Genomic DNA, 15,015 nt, shown 5'->3' on the forward strand with positions numbered 1-15,015 from the left:
AAAGGGAGAAGATGAAAATAAGAGGCTAGACAACAAAATGAAATGATCAAAATGAGCAATGGCAATGTGGAAATAAAACTTCCAGGCATGCAGATAAATAGTGATGCCATTAGGTTGCATAATCAATCACGTGAATTAGCTAACTGCAATAAAGTCATAATGAAATAAAGCCTTTTAAGGGGCCCAGGGGGTCACCAACAAAATAGGCAAATCTGATTTCACCATCTTTCCACTCTCTGCCTATTATCTCAGCCAGGAAATGAACCAGGAGGATTATTTTTTGCTCTAACGCTGCACCATTTCGGCAGGCTCACTTAGGGCCTCTGTAACTTCATAATTTATGTGTAGTTATATTATTAAAAGTCCTGTGATCCTTAAGGCCCTTATTTTCAGAAACAGAAGTCGATCCTGTGAGGTGCGTGAGAGAAGGGCGGCATGTAGGCAAACTGTGTAAACCCTCATTCTCGTTAGATGTAGAAATCTGGAAACTTTGCAAACATATCAGAAAAAGTATGATCCCTTTAAGAATCCCCAGATTGTACTCTTTGTTTACATAACAGAAGGTGCGATCCAAGGACCTTGCGAAGTGATATCATAAATTACTTCCGCACTCTCGGTTTGATTACTATGTTTTTCCAAGAATAAAGTAAAAGAAAAAAAATATAAAAATAATTTTGAATGCCTTAAATAATTATACGCAACAAAGTGTGACCGGAAACACTTGTTTAAACACAGAGTCTGAGAGGAGTTACCCCTACACAAAGTAAAGAACAAGCGAATGGTACATTCCGGCCCAGCTCCTCGCTGTTTTTGTATCTGCTTTAGAGCGGATTCAACCGCCAAGTAAGTTACGTTTTGCTATGTCACGCAGAGGAAGTTTGAGCCCAGTTTATTTATAGAAAACTGGATTCGTGTGAGCAGAGATACAGATGCCGCCGGGTTTGTGAACTGAAATGAGAGCGCGTCGTGGTCTTTGAAGGGAATTCTTGTGTATTTGTGCGCCGTTTGTTATTACTGTATAGCTAACGTGAAGCCAGAAGCCTCATGTTTTCGTCAAGCCAGGAGGAGCACTGCGCCCCGTCCAAAGACCCAGTGAAATACGGGGAGCTGGTGGTGCTGGGGTAAGTTGAGTCGTTGTTATGTGTACATTGTTAAACTATTGTATTGGTAAGTAAACGTTAAGGTATGAATGTTATCTTCCAAGTTTCTCAAAGAGTGCAGTCACGCAGCTAACTTAGCAACGGCACTTCAAGTTTTTTTTTGAAAAAACAAACGGTGAGCTAGCGGCAGTTTGTTTATATTTAAACCAACGGTCCGCTTTTAAATCAGTGACATTCTGTGTATATTAAGCGTGACCGTTGAGAAACGCACGAGCTCACGTTACTCCACAAATTTAGACACGTGCGCAGAAAGAAATGTGTACGTTTTCGTTTGTTTTTTAAAGAGTCGTCGGCGACGTTTCTATACGTGCTAACCGGGACTTAAATAAAAACAGGTTTGATGCGTATATGCGCACACTGGTGTCCGATAAAAGGGATCGACCGGGACAACTTGGGTAACCCGAGTGAAATAAATCCCACACTCAGCAGCTCCTCTGATCGGGGCGCTGCTTCCTACCTTAAAGTTGGATTCATGGGGTTTTAGGAATTCGGAAGTAGTGATGGTCCCCTCCCCCAGCCCCCGGAGCTCTTCCTTTTTTTTTTTTTCCGAGCTATCTGTAGCTTTAACTATTGTAGTCACACGCACTGCCATACATGTGTGTTTGTGAAGAGGCAAACATTGTCCTACAGTTGATTGTTGCATTAAATCACACACATAAATGAAGGTCTTTACTGTCACTAATGATCAGGTAGGGGGCCATAACTGTTGAGTATCAGCTTGGGAGTAGGTGATATATGAATAAAGTCATCTATAATATTTTCCTGATAACAGATATCAAAACAGGACGTCTCTTCTTGGCTGTAGCATTACCCATAATGCCCCAGTACTAGTGAGAGGAGAGGAACAATGGTATACACTCACTTTCCAGTTCATTTGGTACACAAGTGAACACAAATGCATTGTAATATAGCAGTACTCCACTAAATCTTAGCTTCATGAAGGTTATAGTATTCAGCATTAGTCTAAAATAAGAGAGGGAGCTATTGATTCAACTGTGCCACCTTTCATACACTGCTTCAACATAAACATATCATTATAACAGTCATGAAGGGGGATTTAATTCAGGACTGTTATAATATTAGTATTTTTTCACTAGTGTATCTCATGAACTAGCAAATGAGTGTCAGGTTTGTTTTAGATCTGTTGTCATTCACTGAGACTTGAGCTTGTCGACATTTCGTTCATCCGATAGATCCTTTTTTAAATGTTAGATTACTTAGACGAACTTTCTGTATAATATGCATGCAGCGCTTAACATGATTTTAATTCAAGCCCTTTTGTTAAATATTAAAAAGGACATAAAGTAGAGGGACACTTATTCCTCTGCAAAGGCATCAGTATTTTTGATGTTGATGTTGTAAAGACAAATAACCGTACCCAGGCTTCATCTGCAAAATGGAAGAACTAAAACAAAACAAAAAAAAAAAGCAGTTAAAGTGGAATTACTGCATATGTTTCATCTTGTCACTCACTAAGGCTGCAATGGCCCTTTCTCTGTTTATATCAAAGCCAGTTATCATTATTAACAATCCTGTTAATATTGGACAACAGCTGCCACAGATGACGGAAAACACCTGAAGTGTCAACAGTGATTGGACTTTGTCCAATGCTGCAATTCACTCGAAAGTTATTAAAACCTATATTTAATATTTATAGGCGTTGGTGAAGGTGTGAATTTTATTTATACCGCATTTGTTTAAAGGCCGTGAGATGAGATGCTTGTGAAGTGTACACAGAGAGAGCCGGGTGTGGTTTTGTCCCTAGTCCTCCACCCATACACTCACGGTCATAATGCTTGTTGTAAGGGACAAAAAGTGCTGACTGCTTATTACCCCAGGCTGAGCATGTGGCATGTTTGAAGCTGATACTTTTGTTCTCTCCCCTGTCATGAAGACGCATATGTGAATCAGATGTGACGGGTGTATAATCACTGCCATGACATCACGTCCCATTGATAAAACTGATGGTAGACAAGATAGCTGACAGCATGGAACAAAGCTTGTTTGAGCAGCAGCTCCCTCAGTGGTTTGTTGCCATGACCGTGGTGGCTCTTATTACTTGCATGGCTGCCCCCCCGTCTCTGCCGGGGTGGCTTGGCTTGGTGCTGGTCAGTGAAAGAAGGGAGGGTGAGGCGGGCTGCATGGGTATCCTGGAAATGAAAGGATGGATTGATCAGGACTTGGTCTTTGCCTCTCTTCAGCTCCCTCTGTCCATTGTGGCTGGGAGACTAGGCCTATTGATTAAACTGTCTACATTTTGCCTTAAAAGACCCATCGGTGAAGGAAGTGTACAAATCAACCCAGAGACATCCTTGGTACAGACGGCCAGTGTTGAGATGTGATGCCTTTTTTTAGAAACTCAATTCATCCAAGAAGAAGAGCTACATTTTTGTCTTTGTCAACATCACAAGAAAAGTAAAGATTTTTTGTGTATCTATTTGAATCAGAGCCGTTTTACTGTTGCTCCCCGCTCCCATCGTGTCATCTGTTTGTCTAGTGAAGATGATCTGTTTGTACAGTTTAGATTGACTTATCTGAGGTAGTAATAGGCTGTAGTCTTACTTAGCAGCGTCACCTGTGACCCTTTAAGACCATTCTTACTTCTCTGTCATGCTAATGAGTGTTACAGCTACTCAGCATGTCTCCTTCTCATTCTGTGAACACTAGCCTTTCATGTTAGCATAAGAGGTAGGAGGTGCAGTTGGCTCCTCACCCCAACCCTGGAGGGTAGGTGATACGCCAGTCTTCTAATCCCCGCTCCCAAGTATTGGAAGGTAAATCCGCTGTCTGTCTGGCACAGGTCAAAAGGGAAAGCTATCACAATTAGTTTGGTGCTCAGCTTTAAAGCGCCCTGTCCTAGCTAATGTGACGGTGGCAGTTCCTGGATGACAGAATATTGTTCCACAGTGTAATGATGAATAATTGAAGGCATATGGTGGTGTTTCTTACAGAGCTGGGGTTATATTCTGCAGTCAGAATCCATCGTGGTGAAAATAAGCTGCATATCATCTGATTGTGTCCTCTGTGTGAGATATTCAGACACAAGTAGCACCCTTAACTGAATAGACATGTGGATAATATGTAGGCCTAGCTGGTCTTTATTTAGTTAGGACGTAGTATCTAGGACATTTGTCCACAGTATCATCTCGTGCTTCCCTAGTTCTCTGTGGGTGGCTTGTCCTACAGGCCAGCTTTGTGCACTGTGCTGACTGGGACCATGTGTTTCCCTCCCTGGCCAGCCGTGTGGAGACATGGGACAGGTGGACCAGCTTGGTAGGGAGGTGAAGAACGAGGTTCGGCTGCTTTGTTGAAACAAAAAATGTACGTATCAGATCATGTAGTGGTTGGTGGTAGAATAATTTCCATCTGCGGGCGGCACTGGTATGCAAACTTGGGGGGTTTATTATAAATGTCTCTGTAGTGTCTGTTCAGTGGTTAAATGTGACAGAAGGTCTGTGTGTTGGATGGGAGTAGAGCATGGGGTGTCCCAGCTGTAGGAACCAGCTGGTGGATAGAGAGGACCAGTCCTACCGGAAGGGGCTTCTTCATTCACAAGGAGCAGCCTCGGCTAGCAGGTCCCTGACAGCAGACTGAAGGACAAAACTGGAATCTGGTATAAAGTAGTTTGGAGACGGAGAATGAAAGCTCTCAGATGATTTCCGGGTCAGACTAAGTCTTTGAAATTGAGATCCTACAGCTTCCTCTATTTGTGTATAAAATAATGCCGTGAGACGGTGTTTTCCGCCGTGTGAGTCCTCCACCCAGACTGTGCATTCCCAAACTGATAGCAAACCTGACGTGCATCTTAAAATCTGCTCCTGCCCGGGACACCGAGCAAAAGAACAGCTGCAGTTTACACAGTGAGCTGGCTCACTGAAATCACCGGCACCAAAGTGCATTATGTAATAAGAGACATTATCCAAGGTAACGCTTGGATTACTAATAGGGTGTATTAGATTTTCAGTGATGTAATTCGTGGCAAAGCTCCTTTTCAAAACACACAAATGTTTCTAATTCTCTCTGTGTTTGCTTTTTATATGATTACAAGACTTTTGACAGTAAATCTCATTGTGTATGTCTTTTAGAAGCTGCAAAAACTATTTACATTTTCATTCAAAAACAAATTAACTGTGAATTTGCCGTCCTCCCTCCACCCCACCACCCCTCCCTTCTGTGATAGGTACAATGGCTCTCTGCCCAACGGAGATCGGGGTAGACGGAAAAGCAGATTTGCGCTATACAGGAGGACCAAAGCCAACGGTGTCAGGCCGAGCACTGTGCACATCCTCAACACACCCCAGGCCAGTAAGGTATAGAACAAAAGATGAATCAGCGAACTCTTAGTGGGAATAAACAACTGTCTGTTTGTCTGTAGATGTCTATTTAAGACAAAAATCTTTAGGCATGCAATTGTGTGTGTGTGTATATACTGTAAAGCTAAGACAGGATATCACCATACATAGATTTGGATGTGTGATATCTGATCTGAATTATTTCACATCATTATAAAACTAAGCAGAATAATGGTAGTGAATTTACAGCAGAAGGAAAATCTTGAAAAACCGAACTTCTTTCAGAGCATCAGAATGGCCTTTAGATAATCTCAGCAGCTTATGGAACGTGCAGTAAAGCGTTTTACATTATTGTTGGCGGACCTTAATGTTGACATTTCCAGTACAATAACTCTTGTTCCTAGCCGGGCCTCATTGTCTCTCCCTGCCCCAGAGTGGCTCCTGGAAAATGCCATGTATCCAGTATTACATGTTTGCCTTCCCGCATTCCTGCCTTTGGTTCCCAAGGAAAACTGCTAAACAAGACAGGGGCCTGCTTACCTCTGCACTTCTTGGGTGTCAGTATTTCAGACATTTGTTGGAAGTTTCACTCCCCGGCCCTCTGGTTCAGGTTACTATCACCTTGTGGAATGTGATTCCTTATACTTTCTCGGAGGGATTTGTGTAACATGGGCCTTTTCATAGCAGAGATGCATTATTCCATTTAAATCTGAGCTGAATATTGGGTTGCAGTGAAATATGGTTGAGTTCTTCTGCTGCTCCACACTACAGATGATCTCACTCTGCTCAGGAAAATCATGCTGTATTGGATGTGGTTGTTCATGCTGCACAGAACAACGGAGCAGTTTAGACGGTTAGTCACAGGCTGTTTCAGCAATGTGAACTGCTGTGACCTTTTTCCCCTTCCACCACTTTTCTTTCTCTGCAGCCCTGTTGCCAGGCCTCGGCTCAGGAGCGTGAACTAAGCAGGAAGTTGTTACCGTAGACCAACTCTCTGCTCCCAGCTGTACACAGGGTCAAAAAATATCATTCCTTAAGGGACAAGCACGGCGGTGAGCTCTAATTGAGAAGAGTGAGAGATGGATCATACAACTCCACTAAAGGAACAAAATAAAACAAGCCGTCTCCCTCTCTTCTACAGCAGTACTGCAACCCACTCTTGCTTCCTCACTATTCACACGAATGAACTGAGAATGCTCTGTGGCTGAGAGGAAAAGCTCACGTGTCTGTGCACACTCTGGTGTTCATGCCAGATAACAAGGAACTCCCATGATGCCACTGCCAGCCTCCTATTCTACACATACCCCACATACCCACATTAATTTTGAGTCCTTCAACACGTGGAGGTAGGAGATGTTTTGGGTGTGGTGTTCATAAACAATATTCTGTTTGGAGTTTGTGTGAACTTCTTTTTATCAATTGAACCGGCAGCACAGGCGAGACAAGACTGCATGTGATGATGACATTTGTCCCTGCCTGTGTCTGATGTTACAGCAGAGTGTGGCAGCTCTGATGACCCACTTTCTCTCTCTCCCTCGTTCCCTCTCGCACGTGACAGAGAGGGGTGGGTGTTTGGGAAATGGAATTTGCAGATTAGAGCAGGATGATGGTGGCATGTGGTAAAGTGTTGACAAGGGCTGGGTCTGGGCTTCAACTCACCCTTCCTCACTCCACTAACAGAGGCAGTTCAGCTGGTAGACGAGCCTGTGTTAACTGAGGCCAGTGGGCAGTTTACGGTCACTGTCACGGGAGTGTGATTTTACTCGCTCTTCTCTGTTCCTCTTCCAGAATTTCCTGCCGCAGATCTTTTGTTTTAGGTAACATAATGAAGTTATTATGCAGTAACAGCTGGGCGAGCTGTTACGAAAGCACCATAATGATACATGCAATGAAAAGCCTGTTTTTAGTGATAAAAGAGAGAAACTGTGAATAAGACGTACACATTTTCCTCTAGCAAGCACTATAGTTGTTGTTGAATCTTTGGACATGAGTCATCAATTGAGTGCCATGTGTCTTAATAGTGGGGTTGGTTTTGCCCTAGTCTTTAATTTAACCTCACCAACAATCCGTTGATTGCATAGAGCACTTTTTAGTGTAGTTCCTGTTTGTGAACCTTTGGCATTCACAGATCCGGTTTTAAAGCCACAGGCTCAGACATCAAACATTTTCTCCTGACTTCACAAGAACAATAACGCTGCTCGACTGTAGCACAGTTACACTTCCCTAATAAAAACATGAATTTCTTCTGTTATAACGTGGTCATTAATGAGCTGCTTTTCATCTCTCAGGCCGTGAACTGCAAAGGCCAGCACAGCATCTCCTACACACTCTCCAGGAACCAGACGGTAGTGGTGGAGTACAGCCATGACAAAGACACAGACATGTTTCAGGTAAAACCCAATTCAGTTACAGTTTTGACTGTCAGTATCTATTATTTAAGACTATCAGTGACCGGTTAGAGCCTTCATAATTCAATAAGGCCAAAACTAATCATTTCCTTCATTACTAATTCATTGTAATTTTCCAGAGCTGAAGGGTCTCTGTGCATTTTGATTTATACGACTAAAATCCAAACATTTGTATTTTAAAACTCGATAGGATGAAAATGATCACCTCTCTTACATCGAGAAGCTGTATCCACTGTATATTTCAAACTTTTGCTTGTCAAATGACTAACAACTGATTTATTACGCTCTAGATTTTACTAAGAAAACAAGCAGCTGCTCCTTTAAAATCTTTAAAATCACATTGTTTTAACTTTTTAAGCTCCACCAGGGAGTACATGTGTCCTGTGTTGTACCGTCAGCTACTTTGTCTGTAGCTGTAATCTGAATGTACAGCAAGGAGATGATGACCAGAGGGACATTAGCACTCCAGACACGTGCTTCACAATCAGCCCTGTGTTGTGTCAATGTGTCTTTGAACTAGGGTTAAAAATTTTCCACCAGCCATTTTCAGCCCAGCAACTGGCAACGGCAGATACATTTGCAGCATGCTTAGTGGCGTTACTGTTAAGCACGACTGAAACAGCATTATAATTTTTTTGTTCAGAGTTGTTTATTTAAGCTATAGCTAGCATTACAGTTGGTTTTGTGCAGCTTTTGTGGACCAAATATTCATTGTGTTTGAATACATTTGCCTTTACCTTATGCTCTGACATCTGCATTCTTAATTTTGAAATCTACGTACCGATAAACATTATAAATCACCATAATATGTTTGAATAGCAATAAGCTGAAAAGACAGATGTCCACTACCATTTGAAATACAGAGTCAGGTGGCATCAGATGAAGGTCAGCTTCATCCCCTTGCAACCTGTTCAGTGAACAATCAGGTGGGAGAAAATGTGCTATTAAATAATCACAACCGCACTCAAAGATTTTAGTGTATCTAATCTTAAATGTTGATGAATTGCTGTGGCTTTTTATCACGAAGCAATCAGAAAGCAACCACGAAAGAAGCGTTAACTGTCATTTAGTCAGTGCTCCGTTTGCAACAGACGGAAATCAGTGAAACAAGAACATGCATAATATGGCCCAGCCCCAACTGCCAGTTCCTACTGGCGTGTGCTTTGAATTGTTGCTTTACCCCTATATTATTTACCCAGTCGAATTCTCGAGGAATTAGCAAAATAGAATGACATAAATTGCCCAAAACAAAAAAGGACCGGAGATGGACTTCACCGACAGAACTGTCGCGTCGCTCAGCTCTGCTTGACAACACTGGAAACACAAACACAACAGAGATGGGGAAACTGTTAAAAAAGCAGGAATTCAGGACAATTTGAGATGAGCGAAAAAAAAAAAATGAGGAAATGAAAGGGGAAATGCTTATTTTTACCTCTGTTTGTTCAGCTTTAGGACTGTTTTCAATGCTGGAGTCTGTGGTCCGCTTAAAACTAAGCTTATAAATGTAGACGTATATAAAAGGTGCACAAACAAACACCAGTAAGAAGCACAGTAAAATGGTTAATGCCTGAGCATTGTTTGACGACACACAGTTTTGATTTTGATTTTGTGTACTTGAATGTCAAACTTCAGCAAACTGGCAGAAAGCTCAACTGGTTGCTAAACAGTTCATAGTTCAGTTGTTTGCAAGGAAATTAAATGAATGTCTTTTCATCCATGCCAGTGTCTTAACAAGAGATGCCAAGAGACCATGTAACTATATAACATGATATTGATTAATTACTGTGTTTTTTTTGTTTTTGTAGATTGGGCGTTCCACTGAGAGTCCCATAGACTTTGTGGTCACGGACACAATAGCGGGAGGCCATGAGGGAGAGGAGACGCCTATCACACAGAGCACCATCTCCCGTTTTGCCTGCCGAGTGGTGTGTGAGCGTAACCCGCCCTTCACCGCGCGCATCTATGCAGCCGGGTTTGACTCTTCCAAAAACATCTTCCTTGGGGTAATTGCTAGTTAGTTTATCGTTGTGGTTGTACAGTATCTCTATTTAAACCGTTCTTAGAAGTGTAAGATTGCACCGCTTGTTTTGGTGCCTTTAATTCTATGAATTATTTCAAGATAAAGAAATGTTTTCTTCATAAGCTGTGTTATGTAAAAGGAGCAATGACACACAGCACATGAGTTTACGTCATTATCATCTATGCGCCGTCTCGCCTACAGGAAAAAGCTGCTAAATGGAAAAACCCTGATGGTCACATGGACGGCCTGACAACCAATGGTGTACTTGTCATGCACCCCAAGGGGGGGTTCACAGAGGAGTCTAAGCCGGGCGTTTGGAGAGAGATCTCTGTTTGTGGGGATGTTTACACGCTGAGAGAAACCCGTTCAGCACAGACCCCAGGCAAACTGGTCAGTAACTTGAAACAGAATATATGTACAGCAAAAATATGACTGGGATGTGATCAGAGCAGATGTTCTAATTACAGATTAATGACCCTCCCCAGGTGGAGAACGAGAGCAATATACTGCAGGACGGCTCCCTGGTGGATCTATGCGGTGCCACTTTGCTGTGGCGTACTGCAGAAGGCCTCTTTCACACTCCCACCCAAAAGCACCTGGAGGCTCTCAGACAGGAGATCAACGCGGCCCGACCCCAGTGCCCCGTAGGTCTCAATACCCTCGCCTTCCCCAGCATGCAACGCAGCCGGGCCCTCTCATCTCTGGAGGACAAGCAGCCTTGGGTCTACTTGGCGTGCGGCCATGTGCATGGTTATCACAACTGGGGCCACCGGTCGGAGCAGGAGCCCAACACTCAACGAGAGTGTCCCATGTGCCGCGTTGTGGGGCCCTACGTTCCGCTGTGGCTGGGCTGTGAGCCGGCCTTCTATGTGGACACAGGTGCGCCCACACATGCCTTTGTGCCATGCGGACACGTGTGCTCTGAGAAGTCTGTGAAGTACTGGGCGGAGATCCCTCTGCCCCACGGCACCCACGCCTTCCACGCTGCCTGCCCCTTCTGTGCCACCCAGCTCAGCCTCACACAGGGCTGCTCCAAACTAATCTTCCAGGGCCCAGTGGACTGAACTGAAGGGCCCTGCGCTGGCAGAGCAAGATTAGACAGGAATGCCAACATGCTGTGAAACTGTTAAGATAATTTTGTGCTTTCTTTTGTTCATGTAAGCCAGCTGTGGAAAGAAGTAAATCTTTTCAAGTTCTGGTCATATACTGTGGATTCTGCACAACAGAGAGCCATTACAGATGGTTCAGGGCCTTTTGTGGCCGTTTGGACGGCCACTGTGGGATACAGAGATGTGGAGCACACTGGACCACAAATGCCTGGCTCCCTCAGAATGAAATACTGTTTTAGCTGTCCTGCCAACCGACCGCTTTAAACAAGATTCCAACTCTGGGCCATTAACAATGCCTGCTGGTTTTCCATCAGATGGCTTCAAAATTGAGGTTGCAGAAGAAATTAACTGATTTTACTCACGAATCAGACTGAAACAAATAACAGTGAACAGGTGTAGCTGGGTCTGTTGGGAAGGAAAGAGGGGGGTGGTTGTATAGTTCACTTCCTGGTGGGCCTGAGATGAAGTTTTTACAGAGCCAGACAGCTGGACTGTTGGCTGGGAGAGAAGCCAGGAGAAACTCCTGGTTTAATGGCTAACCAGTTTAAATGCTCCCCATTGGCCTCTTGGCCCTTAACCCCTAATGGCATCCAAATCATGTAACTCTCCGGAGGTGGCTTCCATTTGCTGAACAAACTTATGAGGGAGGGGGATAAGACTTTTTGTGTACAGAGATATAATCTAGTGCCTCAATTCCCATTGAACTATGGGAATATTTTTCATAGCTGAGAAAAGATATTTTGTTGACGGTAAAGAGAGAGATAGTTTTGCATACAGAAGACAAAAGGACAACCCACATGGATTCTGACACAAGAGGTATTTTACTACACTGAGGCCCTTGTACTGTTTTGTAATGCAAATGTTAATATATTTTTCTCCTGCATATATAATGTGTGTGTGTGTGAGAGAACGTTCGAGTGTATGCGTGCATGTGTGATTGTGTGTGTGTGTGTGTGTGTGGGTTGGACTGTGTGGGTGCCCTCGGGCTGTTTAAATCGCCCTGCATCATTTCACCCCAATCCCCTTTCTATGATCTCGCCCACCACCCAGAACGCTACCAGAGAGAACACAGGAATCAAAACAAGGTCGCAGGGTTTGACAATGAATGTACTGAAATGCATCGACTCCTCACTGGCGGTGCTCCAGTTATACTACGTGCTTTCTCAAGGGCTGTTAAAGGTATAGCTAAGGCCAGTTTGCAGTCAAACTGAAACTTTACGACTATATGCATCAAACACACCTGCTTACTAGCCAGCTATCTGCGTCTCTACCCTGCACACATGTACTGAATTCAGTCTGCACTGTTGTTAGCTTTATCCCCATGCTGGGTGTGATCCAATGATTTATACGCTGTCAAACCTGGGCACAGTCTCAGCGGCATCCAGAGATTATACCAAATATAAGGAGGGGCTGTTTCCTCTCCACATGCAAGATGTGACGGCCACTCTTCCTCAATCCAAAGTGTTTCCGCAAACAATCCTAAACCCAAACTGCTGCTATGGTGGAATGTTGACAGCGCTGGATTACAGTCGAGGCTGTTCAGTAGCTCCATGGGAACAATGATATTATCGCACTCCATGCCAAATTTGGTAAGTTCTATTGTGTGTGGATGAGTCAAGTTGTCCAAAACAAAAGTAGCAGATGAATTTAGACTAAAGAATCTGGGACGAATCTGTGCATTCTTCTGTGATGTTTGCTTTCCAGACTGTGCCCATATGTAGAGTGTAGTTAAAGGCGTCGGCTCTTCCACTAGCTTATCAAATACAATAGTGAGCATTAAAATTATGAGATGTCGACGGTAACGTTCCTTTTTTAGCGTTTGATTTTTTTTTTTTTCAAACTATGTTTCGATGAATAAATGTCAGAGGTATCGCTGAGGGGCAAGATCTGCCTTCGTTAAGGGCTCCGAGACTTGATTTCAGCAGCAGCGGTGGACTGCTGGAGCATTTTAGTTTTCGGTTCCTTCCTAAGAGAAACATACTTGGCATTCTTAAAAACGTCAGCAGCATTAAACTTCTCTCACACCACTGAGCTTGAGTTCTGCAGACTTTATGTAACCGCCACGCTGGGTCAAAGCCACATACTGTACAGTAGCATTCCCTTCTAACACTTTCAGCTCAAACACTGTGCCCATTGCTCAAGACCGTGTTCTGTAACAGCTGCCGAGTAGCTGCCTCAAACATTCCTCCTTGGTAAACATGGGTGGGGCCCGCAGTTCATCCAAGGGCTTGTTCTATGATTTTTGTCTCCAACAGGAACTCTGTACACAAGCCATAGAACGCACTGATGCTCCCAATGCCTCCTTTGCGAAGAATAAAATATTTTTTAAAAACACGCCGCGCTGAGTTCTCCCTCGCTCTCTGACTTACAGTTTGTGTTTCACACTTGTGGGTAATGATCAAGGACTCTATGCCCTTTTTAAACGGTCCACCGATTTAAAAAGCTACAGTATGTGCACTTGATGAGGGTTTGCTGGTTTTTATTCAGCTGCTGCCTTTGAACTCCAGATGTCTCGGCTGTGTTCACACAACCAACACAGCAGTAATGTTTAATCACAGTTACATGTGTGTTTCATCATTCCTCCCTGTACAAGCATTCCCCTGCTATCTCGGTTGCCAATGTAGCTCTGAATGTTGATAGCTCTATCAGTTTTTTTTAGATAAGAGGAGAATTTTCTTGAAGTCTGGCTTATTCACATTTCATGTTCTATCTTATCAGCATCATCTTAATATTTCCCATGGAGAATGACTAACGCAGATTTTTTTCCCTGTTGGCAATGTGTAGTTTCCCTCTGCAGCCACAGGAGGGCACTATTTCCTCAACAATAGAGCTGCTGGCAAAGTGCCATTCAAGCCACAGAGCCTGCGGCATCCGATAGCCAAAAACACAGAGCAGGGACATGAAAGTTTGATGATTATTATGGAAAAAATACTTAATATAAATACATCACAAATGCTTGTAAGACAAGAAAAAATAAATTGGCATGCCCACAGATGACTCAGAATCCTCTGTGTGTGCAATTAGGCACAACCAGAGGAGCTGCATGTAGGCTATATATATTTAAAGTTTTTACTGATTCATCTCTTACATTCCATATGCATTTTCTCATGAAGTCCAATTAATTACAACAGCCTTTTATTTCCTATCTAAATCCTGGCATGAAGCATACGAATTCCCTGAAAGATGTGAGATTTGTAGCTTTTACTTTTATGTGCATGCAAAATAAAAAAAAAAAAAAAATACTGCACGATGCTGTTGATGACACTTCCCATCTTTCGCGTGTGACTTCAGCATCTCTATAATAAGGGCACATGAAAGGGATTTAAATACATAACATGTCAGTTAGGCATTGGGAGAGGACTGGAGCTGTGGGACGCCATGCTTTCTAATTAACATTTCTGCAGCGGACGTGAAATGGGTTCATGTGTCTGCACACTTGCCTGTTTTTCTGAATGACAGAAGAGACACTGAAGGTGACAGCATGCTAATTTCGAGATCACTCGGTGGCTCCCCTGCCTTAAGCGGGGCATGGGTATGCAAATAAAGTAGAATCACACATATTTTCTTCTTGAACCAGTTTCCTGGATGAGAAAGAGGTTCAGGGTGCTGCAGTATAATGCATTTACACAAACCGTGGTTCTCCTATCATCACCTGTTTGATCCTAATTAACTTTCAGCAGATTTCACATCCGCAGAACGGAATTTCACATGGATCATATTTTGGCAGTGTTAATTACATTAAGAAAAAAAAAAAGGCTCCTGTTTGAATAAATAACAAACATAGTGGCTATCAACCCAACACATTCTGCAGGATGAAGCTCTGTCCTGTTCATTTAACCAGGATTAGTAAAATTATACACAGCTGGCCTGACTATTTCCTGAATTATGAGATACTGTAGGTCAGTTCATTTTGTTCTGGAAGTTGAATAAGTAAAATAATAAAGATAAAAACTGAAGCAGTGACTAAAGTCTCACTCCTGTGCAACAGAAATCATTTTATAATAGTTTTCATGGGACAAAAAGTAA

At 43.1% G+C, this 15,015-nt stretch overlaps 1 protein-coding gene across 2 annotated transcripts; it reads left to right on the forward strand.

Annotated features, from left to right (window-relative positions):
- Nucleotides 1-654: 654 nt before the first annotated feature.
- On the forward strand, nucleotides 655-14,771 carry peli2 (pellino E3 ubiquitin protein ligase family member 2). 2 transcript variants are annotated; one of them, XM_084569099.1, is made up of 6 exons: nucleotides 655-1,121; nucleotides 5,341-5,470; nucleotides 7,741-7,842; nucleotides 9,666-9,863; nucleotides 10,082-10,270; nucleotides 10,348-14,771. In XM_084569099.1, exons 1-6 carry the CDS (start codon nucleotides 1,045-1,047, stop codon nucleotides 10,942-10,944), a joined length of 1,293 nt encoding a protein of 430 aa, XP_084425225.1. In that variant the 5' UTR covers nucleotides 655-1,044; the 3' UTR covers nucleotides 10,945-14,771. The 2 variants fall into 2 exon arrangements, with proteins under 2 accessions (XP_084425225.1, XP_084425226.1); XM_084569100.1 differs by having other exon boundaries at nucleotides 659-1,121; nucleotides 10,366-14,771.
- The last annotated feature ends 244 nt before the right edge of the window (nucleotides 14,772-15,015 follow it).

This window comes from Chelon labrosus (genome assembly GCF_963514085.1).
Source record: "Chelon labrosus genome assembly, chromosome: 20".
NCBI lineage: Eukaryota > Metazoa > Chordata > Actinopteri > Mugiliformes > Mugilidae > Chelon > Chelon labrosus.